The 17,796-nt window shown below is 44.1% G+C and overlaps 1 protein-coding gene across 3 annotated transcripts in view; it reads right to left on the bottom strand.

Annotated features, from left to right (window-relative positions):
* kif16ba (kinesin family member 16Ba) overlaps window positions 1-17,796 on the bottom strand; it is a 218,944-nt gene that overhangs the window by 92,090 nt on the left and 109,058 nt on the right. For 2 of the 3 annotated variants that reach the window (XM_038807007.1, XM_038807021.1), the window contains 5 exons: window positions 16,184-16,266; window positions 14,790-14,878; window positions 11,105-11,137; window positions 9,662-9,715; window positions 5,693-7,096 (listed from right to left, as the gene is read on the bottom strand). In XM_038807007.1, coding sequence (XP_038662935.1) covers window positions 5,693-7,096; window positions 9,662-9,715; window positions 11,105-11,137; window positions 14,790-14,878; window positions 16,184-16,266 — 1,663 coding nt within the window. The remainder of the gene's footprint in view (window positions 1-5,692; window positions 7,097-9,661; window positions 9,716-11,104; window positions 11,138-14,789; window positions 14,879-16,183; window positions 16,267-17,796) is intronic. The other variant, XM_038807017.1, reaches the window with a different exon arrangement.

Below are 17,796 nucleotides of genomic sequence, written 5' to 3' on the forward strand. Positions count from 1 at the left end.
CACTACTTGCTGCCAACGCCCTGGGGAAATCGCTGGAGGAGAGAACCTACGCGACTTCAAAGTCCTTGCGTGAATTTGCAACTACCAGGCCGTTACCTCCGCTCAACATATGGACCTTGCAGTCCGGAACGCCTACGTGGCTGGAGTCAGGTCCAACTACGTGAGATAACGCCTACTCAAGAAGGGTGCCCTAGACCTGGAAGAGGCTGTAAAGCTAGTCTCCTCCCAAGAAGTAGCGTTCCAAAGCCTCAACGTGTTCCCGTCTGATCACGCAAACCCCTCGTGGACCCCCGACCGAAGAGTACCCCAGGCCTGTGCCACGCGGCTGCCCGCCCAAAACTGGGGGCTACCCTGCTATTTCTGTGGCCAGCACCAGCACTCCAGGCAGCGCTGCCCGGCCCGGAACGCGAACTGCAGCGACTGCGGGAAAAAAGGACATTTTGCTAACGTTTGCCTGGCCATGTCCAAACCCTCAAAATCGCAGGCCCGACCCTCAGACTTACAGGCCTGCAGTGTAGCAGCTTGCCTGCCGGCTCCGCCCCCGGACACGTCATCGGCCTCGTGCTGTCCGTCGGGGCAGCCAGCTCCAAGTCCGCACAATATGTGCGACTCACGGGGGCCGACATCTTGGCCATCCTCGCCCACGCGGCCCGCCACGTGTGACTCGTGTGGGCCGCCATCTTGGACGCTATCTACCTCCCCGCCCGACATGTGCGACCAGCGGGGGCCACCATCTTACCGCCATCTGCAACGCTGTCCGACAGGTGCAACCGACGGGGGCAGCCATCTTGGGACCACCCCAGCACTTCGACCACGCCGGCTACCCACAACTTAGCACGGTCACCCTGGACCAGTCACGACCCAAACACCTCCGGAGCTCCATGATGACCGTTCGGGTAAATGGACACGAAACACCTTGCCTGTTCGACTCAAGAGCACGGAGAGCTTTATTCACTCAGACATGGTAAGACGCTGCTCTCTCCCAATCTTCCTGGTGCACCAAAACATCTCCCTCGCTTCTGGGTCGCACTCGGTGCAGATCCGGGGGTGCACCACCACAACCCGAGCAATACAGGGCGCCGAGTACACCGATTTTAAGTTATAAGTACTCCCCGACCTCTGCGCTCCTCTCCTGTTGGGACTTGATTTCAAGTGTAACCTCAAGAGCCTAACTCTGAAATTCGGCGGGCCCGTACCCTCACTCACCGTATGTAGCCTCGCGACACTAAAAGTCGACCTCCCCAGCTCTTCGCAAATCTCACTGCCGACTGTAAGCCAGTTGCCGCCAGAAGCAGACGGTATAGCATTCAGGACAGGACTTTTATCTGGTCCGAGGTCCAGCGACTCTTGCGGGAGGGGATCATGGAGGCCAGCAATAGCCCCTGGAGAGCTCAAGTGGTGGTCGTCAGGACCGGGGAAAGGAACCGGATGGTTGTAGATTACAGCCAAACCATAAACCGGTACAGACAGCTTGATGCGTACCCCCTTCCCCGGATTGCAGACATGGTTAACCAGATCGCACACTACTGGGTGTTCTTCACGGTGGATCTGAAGTCTGCGTACCACCAGCTCCCAATCCGCCCGGGGGACCTTTGAGGCAGATGGCCGCCTCTTTCACTTCCTCCGGGACCCCTTCGGTGTCACAAACGGGGTCTCGGTCTTTCAAAGAACCATGGACCGAATGGTGGACCAGTACAGGCTGCAGGCCACATTTACGTACTTGGACAACGTCACCATCTGCGGCCATAATCAGCAGGACCACGATGCCAACCTCCAGAGATTTCTCCAAACCGCCCAAACCCTTAACCTCACTTACAACAAGGAGAAATGCGTTTTCCGCACCAGACTAGCCATCCTCGGCTACGTCATGGAAAACGGGGTTCGAGGACCCGACCCCGACCGTATGCTTCACCTCCTGCAACTTTCCCTCCCCCACTGCCCCAAGGCCCTGAAAAGGTGCCTCGGGTTCTTTTCCTATTACGCCCAGTGGTTCTCCAACTATGCGGACAAAGCCCGCCCACTAATCAAGGCCACTATCTTCCCACTAGCGGGCGAGGCCCGCCAGGCCTTCAGCTGCATCAAGGCGGACATCGCCAAAGCCTCGATGCGCGCGGTGGAGGAGACCGTCCCCTTCCAGGTGGAGAGCGACGCGTCAGAGGTAGCCCTCGCCGCTGCCCTCAATCAGGCAAGCAGGCCAGTAGCATTTTTTTCCACGTACCGTCACCGCCTCTGAAATTCGACACTCCTCATTCGAAAAAGAAGCCCAAGCCATCGTGGAAGCCGTGCGGCACTGGAGGCACTACCTCGCTGGGAGGAGGTTTACCCTCGTCACCGACCAACGATCGGTAGCCTTCATGTTCGATAATACGCAGCGGGGCAAAACCAAGAATGATAAGATCTTGAGGTGGAGGATCGAACTCTCCACCTATAATTATGATATAGTATATCATCCTGGGAAGCTCAACGAGTCCCCAGATGCCCTGTCCCGCAGCACATGCGCCAGCGCACAAGATGACCGACTCCGGGCTATCCACGATGACCTCTGCCAACCGGGGATCACCCGGCTTCTCCACTACATCAAGGCCTGCAACCTGCCCTACTCCACTGAGGAGGTCAGAGCCATGACCAGGGACTGCCCGATGTGCACGGAGTGCAAGCCGCACTTCTATCGACCGGATAAGGCCCACCTGGCAAAGGCATCCCGGTCCTTAGAGCGCCTCAGTATTGATTTCAAAGGGCCCCTCCTCTCCACCAACCGCAATACATATTTCCTCAACATCATTGACGAATTCTCTCGCTTCCCCTTTGCAATCCCCTGCCCCGCGACATGACCGCTGTCACCGTCATTAAAGCCCTACATAGTGTCTTCACCCTGTTTGGTTTCCCCACGTATGTTCACAGTAACCGGGCCTCGTCGTTCAAGAGCGACAAACTGTGTCAGTACCTGCTCAGTAAGGGCATCGCCTCAAGCAGGACTACCAGTTATATCCCCCGGGGAAACGGGCAGGTGGAGAGGGAGAACGCGACAGTCTGGAAGGCCGTCTACCTGGCCCTATGGTCTTGGAATCTCCCAGTCTCCCACTGGCAGGAGGTCCTCCCCGACGCACTCCACTATATTAGGTCCCCCCTTTGCACGGCCACAAACGAGACCCCTCATGACCGCCTGTTTGTTTTCCCAAGGAAATCCACCTCCGGGGCCTCGCTTCCGTCCTGGCTGAAGACACCAGGGCCCGTCCTACTCCGCAAACATGTCAGGAGCCATAAGTCCAACCCCCTGGTCGAGAGGGTCCAGCTCCTACACACCAACTCCCAGTATGCATACAAAGAACACCCCGACGGCCGACAGGATACGGTTTCCCTCCGGGTCCTAACACCCGCAGGTTCCACTACCACCGCCACCCCAACTTACCCCACCCAACCTACACTGAACAGCGCCCCCGCCCCTACATGGCACCCGCACCCTCTCCCGCCCCCCCATTCCACCTTCACCGACCCACAGGAACGAAGCTCCAGCAGACACACTCCCGGAGTCCGTGTCTGTACCTGCACCGGCAACCTCACTACCCATGCCCGCACAGATGAGTTTGACACCCGGGCCAGCTGCAATACCAGAGCTTCGGCGATCACAGCGCACGATCCGGGCGCCGGACAGGCTGAACTTGTGAACCCTTCACCCCCGCCGGACTTCATTTTTTTAACAGGAGGTGAATGTGGTGAACGTATAGCAGTAACCATTCACCATGTACGTAACTGTACCACGCTGTTGCCCATGAGGGCTCCACCTACGGACCATTATAAGGTATTACCTGTGATCTATCATATTGGTGCCTTTGTGGGCTCCGCCCCTGGCTCCTCCCCTTGAGGGGAGGTATAAAGAGCAGTAGCCCTGTAGGCGGCTCTCAGTAGCACAGCAGTCGCAGGCAGGCACTGTTCTAGTCGATTAAAGCCACAGTTTACTTCAACTACTTGTTTTGCGTGAATTGATGGTCACATTACACATGGAAGAAAAGGCATTTCAAACAGGCTAATGATTTTAAAGGACGGGCAGCACAGTGGCGCAGTGGTTAGCACTGCTGCCTCATGGCACCGAGGACCCGGGTTCGATCCCAGCCCCGGGTCACTGTCTGTGTGGAGTTAGCTCATTCTCACGGTGTCTGCATGGGTTTCACCCTCCAGGTCTCATCCCCCCCAACCCAAAAGGATGAGCAGGGTAGGTGAATTGGCACCGCAAAATTGCCCCTTAATTGGGAAAAAAAAGAATTGTGTACTTTAAAATTTAAAAAAAATTATTTTGAAGGACAGCGGAGTGGGCTGAACCTTTGGATTCACAAACTTATGATGCTGGTATTTTCTCTCCACGGGAATATGAGCAAGAGAGCCCAAATAGGCAATGAGGAGTAGCTAGATCGAGACCATCTATCTCCATCCTAGCTTAGCTTGAAATTAAGCCATTATAACCCTTTGCCAATAAATCACTATAAGAAATTAGCTCATTTCACGGTGAAAGCGGTACTCTATTGACTCATGCAATTCATTTAAAATCAATTTGTCAGCTTGAAGTTGGGCCTCATCTTGACAAACAGCTTTTCAGAACATCTTCCACAAAAAAAAGAAGACATGTGTTGCTACATGGGATCAAAGGTTCTGCTACCATCCCTGGTTCATGATCTCATTGAATGGCAGAGCAAACTTGATGGACCATTTAGCCTACTTCTACTCCTACGCCTTATGATCTTATGGTTTTAGTTTAACCAGATCTTTGTCAGTAAAAGTTATGCTTTGGATTGTAAGGGATGCAGGATGCACGTTTAGTCTCCAGGTTGCATTCAGAACCAATTTTTCTTCTCAAGTGTGATCACTAAAGGCTTAAGATCTATAGCCTTACATTTCTGTGCTGAGGGAGTTTTGCTAGGCATTCCAAGTAATTACAATATAGGAGATGGGAAAACCACACATTCGTACAACGTAGGGATGGCCTTGTGAGGCAGAGGTTAAATTACATTGTTTAGGTATGGTCAGTGAGATTTGTTCTACATCTGGTCATACTAAACATGACCAAAGATTACCTAATACTATAGTGGGTGTTCAGATGCATGCCTGAAAACTAACACACAACTGGCTAAAGGCAAACACGGACTCCGAATAGGAGTGGTTTGCTGGGGTGCAATTGGCAACATTTTATCATGAAAAAAGGCACATCAGCATACAACAAAAGTTGTCAGAATGGAAAAAAAACTGGGAGTATTTGAAAATGTGAAACTAAGTATATTAAAAATAGTCAAGTGTTTTGATTTATTTTCCCCTTTGCCCAACAACATTTGTTGTGGAATATATTTGGATATGCATATTGACACAATCTAGCGATAGCTTGGCTGTGCCTTCTCACATACAAGGGTTGAGCCCTCTCCTAGTTATGATACCACAGGCAAAAAACACCCACCAGAATCTCAGTATGTAAATTCCTCTTTATATGTGTCTTGAATAATTATGGGCTTGTTCTTGTTTTTATCCGATATCCACATACTGGCAATTTCCAGCAGGAATCACTGGGCAATAAGCAGCAGCCCTGTCTGATTTCCATCCTGCTGCCCAAATTGAGATCAGCAAAACTCAGTACAGATAGGGATTTCACACTGTACATTATTTAACAGGTTTTCACAGTTTATTCTATGTATTTAAAAAAGATTTTCACCTTTCTCTGTCTTGTTCCAGGGCTTTCTGCTCTGCCTCTAGACTATCTCGAAGATCTGCTTCTTCACAGTCATTTAATGTTGCTAATTTTTGTCTCTGTTCCTTAATCTCCAAGTCAATGGCGGAATGACGCTGAAGAGCAGAATGCCTCTTCTCTATTTTAGCTACAGCTTGCTCTAATGCCTCCTTCTGTTGTTTTTCTCTTGATTCAATAATCTCTTTTTCAATCATTCGAACCTTTTCTTCTTGCCGAGCTATATTAGCAGTAAATTCATACGTTTGTTGGAGTTGCTGAAGTTGATCATGGCTAGCTCTGTACTGCGCTAATTGCTCCTTTTTGTCTTCAATTTCTTTTTCTGTCTCATAGAGTACAACATCCAAACTAGGCAGGCCGTGGTCAAGAATTTCTGCAGCTCTCTGCTTTTCTTCTGACAGTGTAGGCAAATAGCTTTCCATCAAATAATCTAGCTGTCGTTCTTTGTTCAAAATCCTTTGCTCAACCTCTTTTTGTTTCTCTGCTGCCTCAAAAAACTCAACTGAATCTAAAGTACTATTTTCTCCATCGTTCTGATGGGCGCTCATGGGTTCCTGATGTACATGCCTTAGTTGGTCAAGAACTTCACGGTCAAGTGTGATTTCCTTTTCCAGCAGCTCTTTTTGACAAGAGACGTTTTGTTCCAAAGTAGTGAACTTTTCCAACTGTTTTTTTTTCAGATTCATGTACCTTTGCTTTGCTCTTTGGACATCTTCAACTTCCTCACCTTCATCAGCTCTAGCCTCATCATCTCCGGTAGATCGAGCTTCCTCACTTCCGGCAGGTCTAGCTTCTTTGCCTTTGAGAAGAACTTCCCTAATTTCCTCAAGGGTATTTTTTTCTTCATCTATGCTCTGCACATCACCTTGTTTGAGAAACCGGACAGTTTCCTGTTTTTCTCGGAGCTGCTCTCCCAGACGTGTCACAAGAATCAGTTGATGTTTTGCCTCTTCTTCTAGTCTTCTTTTTTCTAGTTCTAGCTTGAGGCTACACTCGTCCTTTTCTCTTTTGAGTTTCTCCAGTTCTCTGAGAATTTCCAGTTTACCTGCTTTCTGCTGCTCATGAAGTTCCTGCAATTTCTGCAATTCTTTTTGAACCCGTATGTAAATTTCTTCTTCTTGCTTTTTCTTTTGCAGCTCAATTTCTTCTTGTTCTCTCTGCCGCTCTTCCTCAAACTTCTCTTTCTCAGCCATGAAGTCTTTAAGTCGGCTTTCAATGTCCAAGTTTCGACGTTTCAGGCTTTCTTCTTGTTTGCGGATGCGAATTTTCACAATTTCAGTCTCTTTGCGTTGTATCTCCACTTCCTGCTGTAACCTCTCCAGTTCCGACTTGTCGGATTGTTGTTTTTCTTCCATTTCTTCTATCAGTCTCCTAAAATGAGCACATTGTGAACAAAACCAAGCATGTATTTAAAACATGACATTTTATTAAACACTAAACTTCACACTGTAAACCAACAATAATTAAATTGTTCAGTAACCTGGGTGTTTATATTAACATCCAAAAATAGCGCAAGTTTTTCAACTGCAATTCCTGAATTTGATTTAAATTTAATATCATTCATAAACTATTCGAATCCAAAGCAGCACCCATGTTCATTTTAACACGTATCAGAATTTTAAATATATGCATTTATTTGTGGGATGTGGATGTCATGGGTTAGGCCAGTCAGTGCGTGTTGCCCATTCCCAATTGCCCTTGAAGGCGGTGGCAAGCCACGTTCATGATCTGTTGCAGCCCATGTTGTGCAGGTACACCCACAGTGCTGTCAGAAATGGAGTTCCAGGATATTGTCCCAGTGACAATGAAGGAATGGCAATGTCCGGATGATGTGTGGCTCAGAGAGAAACTTAAAGATGGTAGTGTTCCCATGCACAAATAGAACCATAGAATGGTTACAGGACAGAAGGAGGACATTCAACCTGCCATATCCATGCCAGTTCTCTGCGAGAGCAACTTAGCAGATTCATCTGTCCCAGAGCTTACCAAGATTCCCAGTTACACAAGGTCAGAAGTGACACGAGTAGACTATTGGGCCCAGTGAGCCTCCTCCACCATTCAGCAAGGTCATGGTTGATCTGATTCTGGCTTCAACTCCATTGCATGCCTGGCCCCCCATAACTCTAGACTCCATTGTAGATCAAAAACCCAGAATATATTCAATGACCTAGCCTCCACTGGTCTTTATGGAAGAGGATTCTAAAGACTAACCGCCCTCATAGAAGAAATTCCTCCTCATCTCTCTGATAAATGGGAGATCCCTTATTTTTAAACTGTTTTTCCTAGTTCTGGATTCCATATGAGGGGAAAATCCTCTCAGTATCTATCTTGTCAAGTCTCTGAGAATCTTATATGTTAAAGTCACCTCTCATTACTCTATACTCCAATGAGTATCAGCATAACCTACTCAACAAACCACTTCATCCAGGTATCTGCAAAGTGAACCTTCTCAATGCAAATAAAGTAATTACTTATTCATTAAGCAAGGAGACCAAAACTGTACATACCAGGCATGGTCTCATCAATGCCTTGTACAGTTGCATTCTTGCCTGTTTGGTGTCACATGATATATAGTGGTGTCGGCGCTGTATTTGCGTGGGCTTTGGGCAGATCATCACCTTGATTGTATGAGCAACACTCTCAATAAACCTCGCCTCGTGCTTCACAAGAATATAATACTCATACTCAACTTCTCCCTCTTTATTATTATTTCTAGTTATACTTTGCTCGCTTCGAAAGTTTTCCTAATCTTCCGGCCTTTCTCTAATTGAATAATAAATAATCTTTATTGTCACAAGTAGGCTTACATTAACACTGCAACAAAGTTACTGTGAAAAGCCCCTAGTCGCCACACTCCAGCGCCTGTTCAGGTACACAGTGGGAGAATTCAGAATGTCCAATTCACCTAACAACACGTCTTTCAGAACATGTGGGAGGAAACCGGATAACCCGGAGGAATCCCACGCAGACACAGGGAGAACGTGCAGAATCCACACAGTGACCCAAGCCGGCAATCGAACCTGGGACTCTGGCGCTGTGAAGCAACAGTGCTACCAACTGTTCTACCGTGCTGCCCCTTTGCAACATTGTACATATGTTCTTACAATTTCACACCATGCTTAACTTCCTTAGTCAGCAACAAATACTGCATCCTCCCATTGTATTCTAGGCATAAAAGAATGTAACACAGGACTAGAAACAATTTCACATAAATTCAACCATCATTGAATGAACAATGAAAAATGTGTTTTTATGATTCTAGTCGGGCACAAATTGATCCAACTTTGAAATGCTTTCTAAACCACAATAAGTTGAAAGGGGTCCATCAGCAGATTTTCAGGGCAATTAGGCAGAGGCAACAAAGGTGGCCATAAGAGCGCCATCCACAATATAAAAACAAATACATCAGTTTCAGTCTATATTATTGTCTCTAGCAGTTTATCAACAACTTAATCTTTAGGGAAAGTTCAGTTGAAAAGAAGAATGCATTAACATTTTGGTTAATATTATTTGGGTTTTGAAAGAAATGACACCCCAATTAATGTTGCCACTTTGAAGTGCTTACAGTACTTAAAATGATAAAAACCGGGCAGGCACATAGGAGACAATCTAACACTTTTTCCCCGTGTTTTTAGTAACTTCAGATAAACCCAGTTGTTTGGTCGTACAGAACTTGAGCATTGCTAAAAGGAGGGACATGTTGCTGAAGCTCTTCAGCTTCAAACAAAAAACTTTGGCAACTTTGTTTTCTGCAATATTCAGCTTCAGATAATTATGCAAAGCCAAATATAGCTATGGAACAAATTGTAAACAACTGTTAGCATTCGAAAGAACAGATTCTTCAGTTATCATAATGTAACTGGGATATTAATATTAGCCTAACAAGTAGGTCAGTTGCCCAAATTATAAGGTTGTGCTTTGCCTCTTGGTTCTTACCTCTTGTTTTCTAGCTTTTCTAGTTCTTCTCGCTGTTGTCTCTCAAACTCAAGTCTAGCAAAAATTCACAAAGATTAACGAGTATTCACATATCAGGTTAACCAAAATAGTATTTTGTTCAGATGATGCAAAATCCATGTACAGCATTTGATTTTACATTTTGATACATCATTAACTGTGATAAAATTATACTTATGGATTCTCTTCCCCAATAGAAAATATGCAACCACTGGTGCTGTCTTCAATCACTTTCCAACTGTCCACTGATGACATTATACTTAATTTTACCATCACTACTACTGGAATAATGGTATTATCTGACACTAATCCATGTAGACTTAGAACTTCCTGCAGCTGCACGTTAGCAAAATCAACTAATCTGGTTCAGCTCACATCGAACTCCATTCCCGAGTCCCGCTGGTACACAACCGTGGTGCTCTCTTTAATCATGAGCTGTGTTTCCTATCTCACACTTAACCCATCAAGACTTCCTCTTCCCACCTCCGGGATGCCGTTCATTTATACCCCGAACTGTACTTTTTTGATGATTGAAATCCTGATCTTTTTCTTCATCATCTCAACAATCTTTTTTTTCCCAAATGCTCCAATTGGTCGCCGCAGGTCCACCTTTCATAAATTTAGGTGAATCCGGAAGTCTTTTGCCCAAGACTTCATCCGCACAAAGTTCCAGCCAACAATCACATGATTCTCACTGAGCTCTAACTTCTCCTCATGCCTGAGTGAATCAGCTTCAAAGGTCTTGACCACATTTTCAAATCTCTCGCTGGCCTAGCCCCATCCCTTTGGAAAGTTTTTTATCCAGCTACATGGTCAAGTCCACATCCTCCTTTCCCCTAACTCTAGAGTACGATTTGCCCCTTCCACTACTCTACTGGAGGCTGATTTTGTTTTCAGCCACTGGCTGGGATTCTCCGTTGTGAGTCCGCCCCACTGCTGCTGCTAGCGAGGACGGAGAATTTGACGCTCAGCCAAATCTTCCATTCACTGCAGCGGGAATGGAGAATCCTGCTGCCCTGAACGTATGGTGAATCCCACCCCATATATTCATGCCCTCTTTTCAAAACCGTCCTCACTTTCCTACCTCTCTCCTTAAAACCCACCTCCTGCATCGTGCATTTAGTTTCCTGATGCTCCCCCATTACTTTGTTTCCTCACCAATACTGTCTGCCCTTTCCTTGTAGAGCGCCTTGAAAAATTGTGCTCATACAAGAGAAGAAATGCAAGTTGTTTTTTAAAAATACTATTGAAAGACAGTGCTCCAGTGCTGTTTGAGTAATTCCAGGTGAGAACAATATTTCACATCCAAATTAGTGCATTTGACAGCGTAAGGGAAAGAAATTTGCAAAACATGCCTGGTGTATTTTTAGTAAACTAATTTCATGCAGACATGACAATCAATAAATACAAATGGTGTATCACTACCTTAGGCAAATGGGTCCCTTTATAGTGAAAAGACTGCCATGGGAAGTGCAGTGAAAGTAAAAAAGATTAATTAAGAAGAGTACAAATTTAGCAGATTTCATTTGTAAAATAATACATATCTGGAAGCCAGCTGAACATAAAGAATTCCTTCTGCCAAAGTAGCAAAAAGTATATAATGAAGCAAAACTCTGCAATTAGTATTAATCCGGCCTCAAAGAGAAAAGAAAATGTGGTTTAAAAAGTGCAAGCACATTTTCTGAGCAGTCGTATGTCAAGGTTCGATTATTGGATTTTGAGGGTTATAAGAAAAGCAGAACTAACTCGGATTCATTATCACAGGATATTGACTAGAGGAACTGAGATTTCAACTTTGAATGCTCTCATATTATGGCCAAGATGCGTCTTTCTTAACCTTTGTCATTCCGATGTAACCTCAATTTCCTTTGTGTCCATTGTATGCACATTTTAGACTGTCATTCTTTTGTCCCTCTCCAACAAACTCTGAGCTATTGCCAACGATCTCTGGCACTAGTTCAGTTTCCCCATCACTGAATCCAATCCACATCCCTGGGCGAATCAGTCTGCTTGCAACCTCAGCATTCCACTTGACCCCAGCTAGGCTTCTGACCCCATATGCTCCCCACCACTAAGACTACTTATTTTCATCTCTGTTATACTGTCTATCTCTGTTCTGGCCTCAGCACATCTGGTGCTGAAGCTTCCAGACTCCACCTAATCCAATGTTCTCCTGGTTGGTCTCTCACTTAACATGCTCGATAAAATTGAGCACATCCGATATTTGAGTATTGCTGAGGGATATGGTGTCAAAGCTTTTCATCTTGCACTCATCAATAAGACACAAGAATACCAAATTTCAGAGCTAAATAAATATTTATACAGCATCAGAAAAAGGTGCCAATTGTTTGGCAAGTTGACTTTGATTGGTCTCCGCATTGCCAAGCTGTTGTTTAATTGAAAGAGGCACAATGCCTTAACTGTTCTTTAAGTTTGCAGAAAACAGGGCCCTGTTTTTGAATATATGTAATTTTTAGAAAACGTAAGCGAGCTACATTGCAAGCTTGACTGAAAGTCAAAATGGTTGTTAGTGTAATTCTTAGCACACTGGATTTTTCAGTAAGTGCTGTTCAATTGCGGAATCACATCTATGTTGGATACTATATTCTGAGTTTTGCAAGCATAGGCTGACTGGACTCTTGGCTGTTGTGAACTGCCAATGGAACATGCTGTTTGATATGCTGGGATACACAAGTCATTGAGACACATGGCCTACATATCTGACATCACACTGGCACCGAACTTGATACATTACATTACTCGTTTGTATGGTAGGCAGAACATCTTTTTGGTTTGGACCATAGCATCCTGCTAGTGGAGAATTCCACCTCCTGTTTCTTACTGCATGGCTGAAATGTGAAATGACGAGCTTCATCTGTCGCTCAAATCTTTGAGACACCTTACCTTCCCACAAACAAGTAATTTAAGATCAGCTGAGCTTGCAGTATGGCTCACGTATGCTTGCTAGAACTACATATGGGGTCCGGTCTTCTACAAAGAGAAAGAATATGTCCAGCTATGTGCCTTCTTCAATTAAACAAAAGCATGGGGGACAACTGTTCCCTGGTACATTCCCCATGGCAACGACTCTCCCAGAGTTGACATGTCTTTTTTGAATTTATAAAAAAGCTTGGACAACAACAAGCTTGGAACTCCAGTTCCCTGGTGCATTCTCCATGGCAACATCTCAACCAGAATCCACTTTCCAATGAAGCCGCACACTTTTCTCATGCTGTATAAATTGTTGCTCCCTTTGAAATTTGGAATTCTTGCATCTGTCCTGAGAAGTGCACTACAAAAAGCTTTGGCAGTATGTCTCTTTTTTCAGCAATAAAGCCAACATTGTTATTTGTACCTAGCTCGCACCAAATCCCACTCAACCATGATCCTTGTGCGTGCTGACCTACATTAGCTCTTGGACTGGCAACTCTGATTTCAAAATTCTCAACTTTCTATTCAAATCTCTCCAAGGCCTTGTTCCTCCCCAATGCTGCAACCTCTTCCAGCTCCACAGCCATCCACGATACCCGCTCCTCTAATTCTGGTCTCTTGAGCATCCCTGACTTTAAACACTCCACCATTGGTGGCTTCTGCCAATGTACCAAGCTCCAAAATGTCCTCCTTAAACCACTCTGTCCTTGTTTCTCTCTCCTTCTTGAGGATGCTCCTTAAAATTGTTCTTTTTCACGAAAGTGGCCTAATAGTTTCTTATATGGCTCAGTTTCAAATTCTGTTTGATGACACTCCTGCAAAATGTCCTGGGGTGATTTATTATGTTAAAATCAAAATGCATGGTGTTATAAAAAATTATGGTTAAAAAAACTTTGCAAGATCTCTCAATATTGTAACTTTAAATTGTGCACAAAGCAAAAGACAATATAATCTACAATTGCTCATTAGGAAGTCTCCCCTCGTCCCAACCCAAAGTGATATACAAACCAAGGTTAGAGTAACTTTCCAACTGCCCCCCACCCCCCCCCCCCCCGCAAAAATACAACATGGTTAAATACACAGACACATTTAGATTAAAATCTTTCCAAGTCATATAGGCATTCCCGCACAGAAGGGGGCCATTCGCTCTGGGAATCAAGGTTGCAGTATAATAACTGTCATGCAAACTTATTATGGTTGAAAGAGGTCACTTTTCAACAGAAAAATCTGACAAATTGTTAATTTAGAAAACTGCCGGGTTTACTACCCCTGTGAGAAATAAATAAATTGTCAGAACATCTGTTTCATCCACTGAATTGAGTTTCTGTCAGCTGACTTACAGAACGAAAGTAAATGCCGTAATTTAAAACACTGCCTGCTCCCAAGCTGGAAAATATTTTCTGTGTAATGAAGTGAAAAAGAGGGGCAATTTATAAAAACAATCCCAATCGCAGCCCTGCAGCTGGAGCAGTGCTAATTGCTTTAAGGCGAGATTTCCACTCCTATCTCGGGAGGAAATCCCGCCTTCGAGAGCTATCAACCAATCGGATTGGCCAGCAGGGCTGTAGTCCTGGTAACGCCAGCTGGGAGTGGTGGGCCGGCGCTGGAACTACAGGCAGTCCCAACTCACTGAGGAGTACGGTAAATCCAGGGTCAGGAGCTGGCTCAAGAGGCGGTGGGGATGTGGGAGGATTAAAAGGGCAAGGGTTTATCGGGATTATCTGATGAGGGTCCCCACTTTGCCTGACAGCAGCCCATGCAACTATAGCTGCCGGGCCTCTGGAATGGCGTGGGCCTCCATCCACCACAGGTAAAATACTGGCAATGATGACATGAGGCCCTTAAGTAGCAGAATTTTCCAGTTAAAAGCCTAAATAGGCCCAAGGGAGGGCAGGCCATTCAACATCTCCCCAACAGGCCAGGGAAAGTGGGTGGGCCGGGGAGTGTAAAATCCTGACTACAATTATGGAGCAATAAACTTTGAAAATCTTCCGCAACTCCCATTGAATAGAAAATGATTCTTAATAACTAATATAACATATCGCTATTTTTGTTAAACTGCTTTGACACAAAATCAGGTTGAAAAACTTAATCGTGCCGTTTAAAATTTATTCAGAGCAGCAACAAAAATTCAGTAAATTGTACCTTTAATAGATCCTTGACTGCCTTTTTCACTTACCCTGGATTGTAAAGCATGACAGTTGAAAGACTTTCACAGGATTTGGAAAGGTCTGTCATAGACAAACTGAAAGTAGACAGCAGTCCACTCTGCAAAAACGTAAAACACATAAAACTTAAGTAGCACAGATGGATAAAATTAAAGCAATCATTTACTTATCAACATGAAAATTGTAAATTAAAATCACTAGGAAGCCTATAATTTAAATGCGACTTTCGATCATTAAAAATGATATATTTGGATGAAGGATTTTATTACTGATTATGGTATTAAATAAATCTGGAATGAACAGCTAGTATGAAGTTAGTGGATTGTTGTAAAACCTATCTGGTTCATTAACATGCTTTAGGGAAGAAAGACTGCCACCCTTACTCAGTATCGTCTATATGCAACACCAGGCCCACAGTAATGTGACTAACTCTTATGTGTCCTCTGAAATGGTCCAGCAAGGGCAGCATGGTGGCACAGTGGTTAGCACTGCTGCCTCACGGCGCTGAGGACCCGGGTTCGATCCCGGCCCCGGGTCACTGTCTGTGTGAAGTTTGCACATTCTCCGCCTGTCTCACCACCACAACCCAAAGATGTGCAGGGTAGGTGAATTGGCCACGCTAAATTGCCCCTTAATTGGAAAAAAATAATTAGGCACTCTAAATTTAACAAAAAAGAAACGGCCTAGCAAGCTTCGCGGCTGCATCATCACCATGATGACCGTCACCACACTGACTGCAACAAGAAGGTGACTCATCTCAGAGAGCAACTGGAGATGGGGTAGAAATGCTGGCCTTGCCACATCCCATGAATAAGTGAAAATAACTCAACAGGAAATCATCAGTGTGATATTTTACCTGGTTTCCCTTGTCCTGTAGTACCTAGACTCTTGTACATTACACCACTTGCATTCTTAACAGTAAAGTAATTCTGTACCCCACACATTTCTATCCTTAATACCAAAGTAATTCCAGCTGATGATTCTGCTACTCTTCAATTTCTTCCAACAAAAACATGCATTATTAAAAAATATATCTTCAGTCAGCTGGTCAAGATATTGCAAGCTATAACCATCTTGATAAACTCCTTCAGTACCACCCTTTTTTAATCTTGTGTGGTGCAAAGGTAGCATCTATTTTCCCCACCCAAATCATCCATCAGCTTTCCTATCCACTTGTTGATGACTCAGTTACAACTCATTTAGTGATGTGGAATATTAAAGGACTGTAAATACCACTCAAACTTGTATCCTCCAACTAAAGGTTAATAATTACGCAGTATAGCTATATGGCGGCTCTTTTAGTTTTTTTTCAAGTGCAACTAATCTAAAAAATTATTTACTAAGTAAACATTTATTTTTCAATTAATGTAACATTTGTTTTAAAGATCAAAACTACAGGACATACCTTCCTTTTTTCCCTGAGTTTAGCAGCTTCCTTCGGATGATTAAACCTGAACATGTTGGTTCTCCCCAGGAGTATGACAGCTCCTTTAAGAGAAGGCGAAAAATGTTGAATTCTTCCATTCACAAGATTTACCAAAATACTTATCAGAAATTCTGCCAGTGAACATAGCTGAGTGAAGTGCACTTACTAAGTCACCTTGGTCATGACAAAGTAACAACAAAATTGAATGATGTTTCTTTTAAACGCAAAACCACAACATTTTCCCTTTGTTCAGAAACAGATTTCCTCAAGTATTGTAAATGGCAGGTGACAAGTTTCCAGAGCGAGTAAATATTTCAGCCCCTCAGCACTGACACTCAAAATCAACCTGTTAGTCTTCAATCTTCCAGTCACGCATTTGGTGGTATCCATTGCTACTTAAATACAAGTCAAATAAGGATCAGCAGACCGCAATCAACGCAATAATTATTGGCTATGCTGTGTCCTTGTTTTAACAAGGACCAGATTTATTTGGAAAGAATACGCAACATTGAATGTAGGATTTGAAATACAAGTACTGTACCATCACTTGTAGCTCATGTCTTTTATATTCTTCAGAAGACATTCCAATATGCTGAAAAGGACAGCACGTGAATCTGTAGCTGCAAACATGTAGATTTTTCTTAAAAAGCAAGGAATTAACCTCAAACCCTTGACAGTTCAGCAACAGATTTTGGCTTAAATGGCAGCAAAACTGTTGAAAATGATTTGAAAAGTTATCTCCTAATCCTACATCAAAATATTCTCATTAATTACACAGGTACTTTTAAATCAGTGAAGGAGTCAAAAGGGTTTCAAAATAAGGGTTTCAAGCAGCATTTCTTCCCAGTATTTAAAGCTGGTGCATAATGTAGGATCCTAGTAAAGAGGGGCACTTGAAGCTCTCCGTTTTATTCACAGCATTGCCAATTAAGTCACAAACCTAAGACTTTATCGGTACTGCTGGGCCATGCAAATGTTGTGTAGAAATCCTGCAATTCTATTCAAAATAGTACTTGAGGAGGCAATCTGTTCTTGAGATATGGCAATGTATGTCATCAATTCTCTGGATTATACCATGCTCATGGGATCACCAAAGAACCTAAAGGTTCCTGGGAGAGAAGCAAAACATTTAACCTTTCTGGATTAACCTTCACCCCAATTAATACAACAATGAAATTGAACAAAGAAATCCACTGACTTTGTCAAGAGAATTCTTTTCATGTGGCTGTAATGTGTTTAATCTATTTCAGCTTGTGTATGCTAGTTCAGAACTGTTCAGAGCGTGAATTAAAAAAAAAGACTACCATGTATCCAGCAAAGCCAACATAAAAAGAACTCAGCATTAAGGATAACCTTGGTCACACTGACAAATAGTCTGGTCAATTAAAGCTTGTTTGTGAAAGATGGTTGCCATGTATTACCATAACAACTGTGCGCGAACAGGATAATCTTTTGTTTGCATAAGGCAATCATTCATATTGTGAATAGCTGCAGGCTTCTAAACACAATCAATTAATTCAAATACAACTGTCCATTAATTGAACTTCAGGGAGAATAGAATTTGAAAACTAGAGCCATATGATCGTAGTTGA

Source organism: Scyliorhinus canicula, chromosome 1, assembly GCF_902713615.1.
Source record: "Scyliorhinus canicula chromosome 1, sScyCan1.1, whole genome shotgun sequence".
Classification (NCBI taxonomy): Eukaryota; Metazoa; Chordata; class Chondrichthyes; order Carcharhiniformes; family Scyliorhinidae; genus Scyliorhinus; species Scyliorhinus canicula.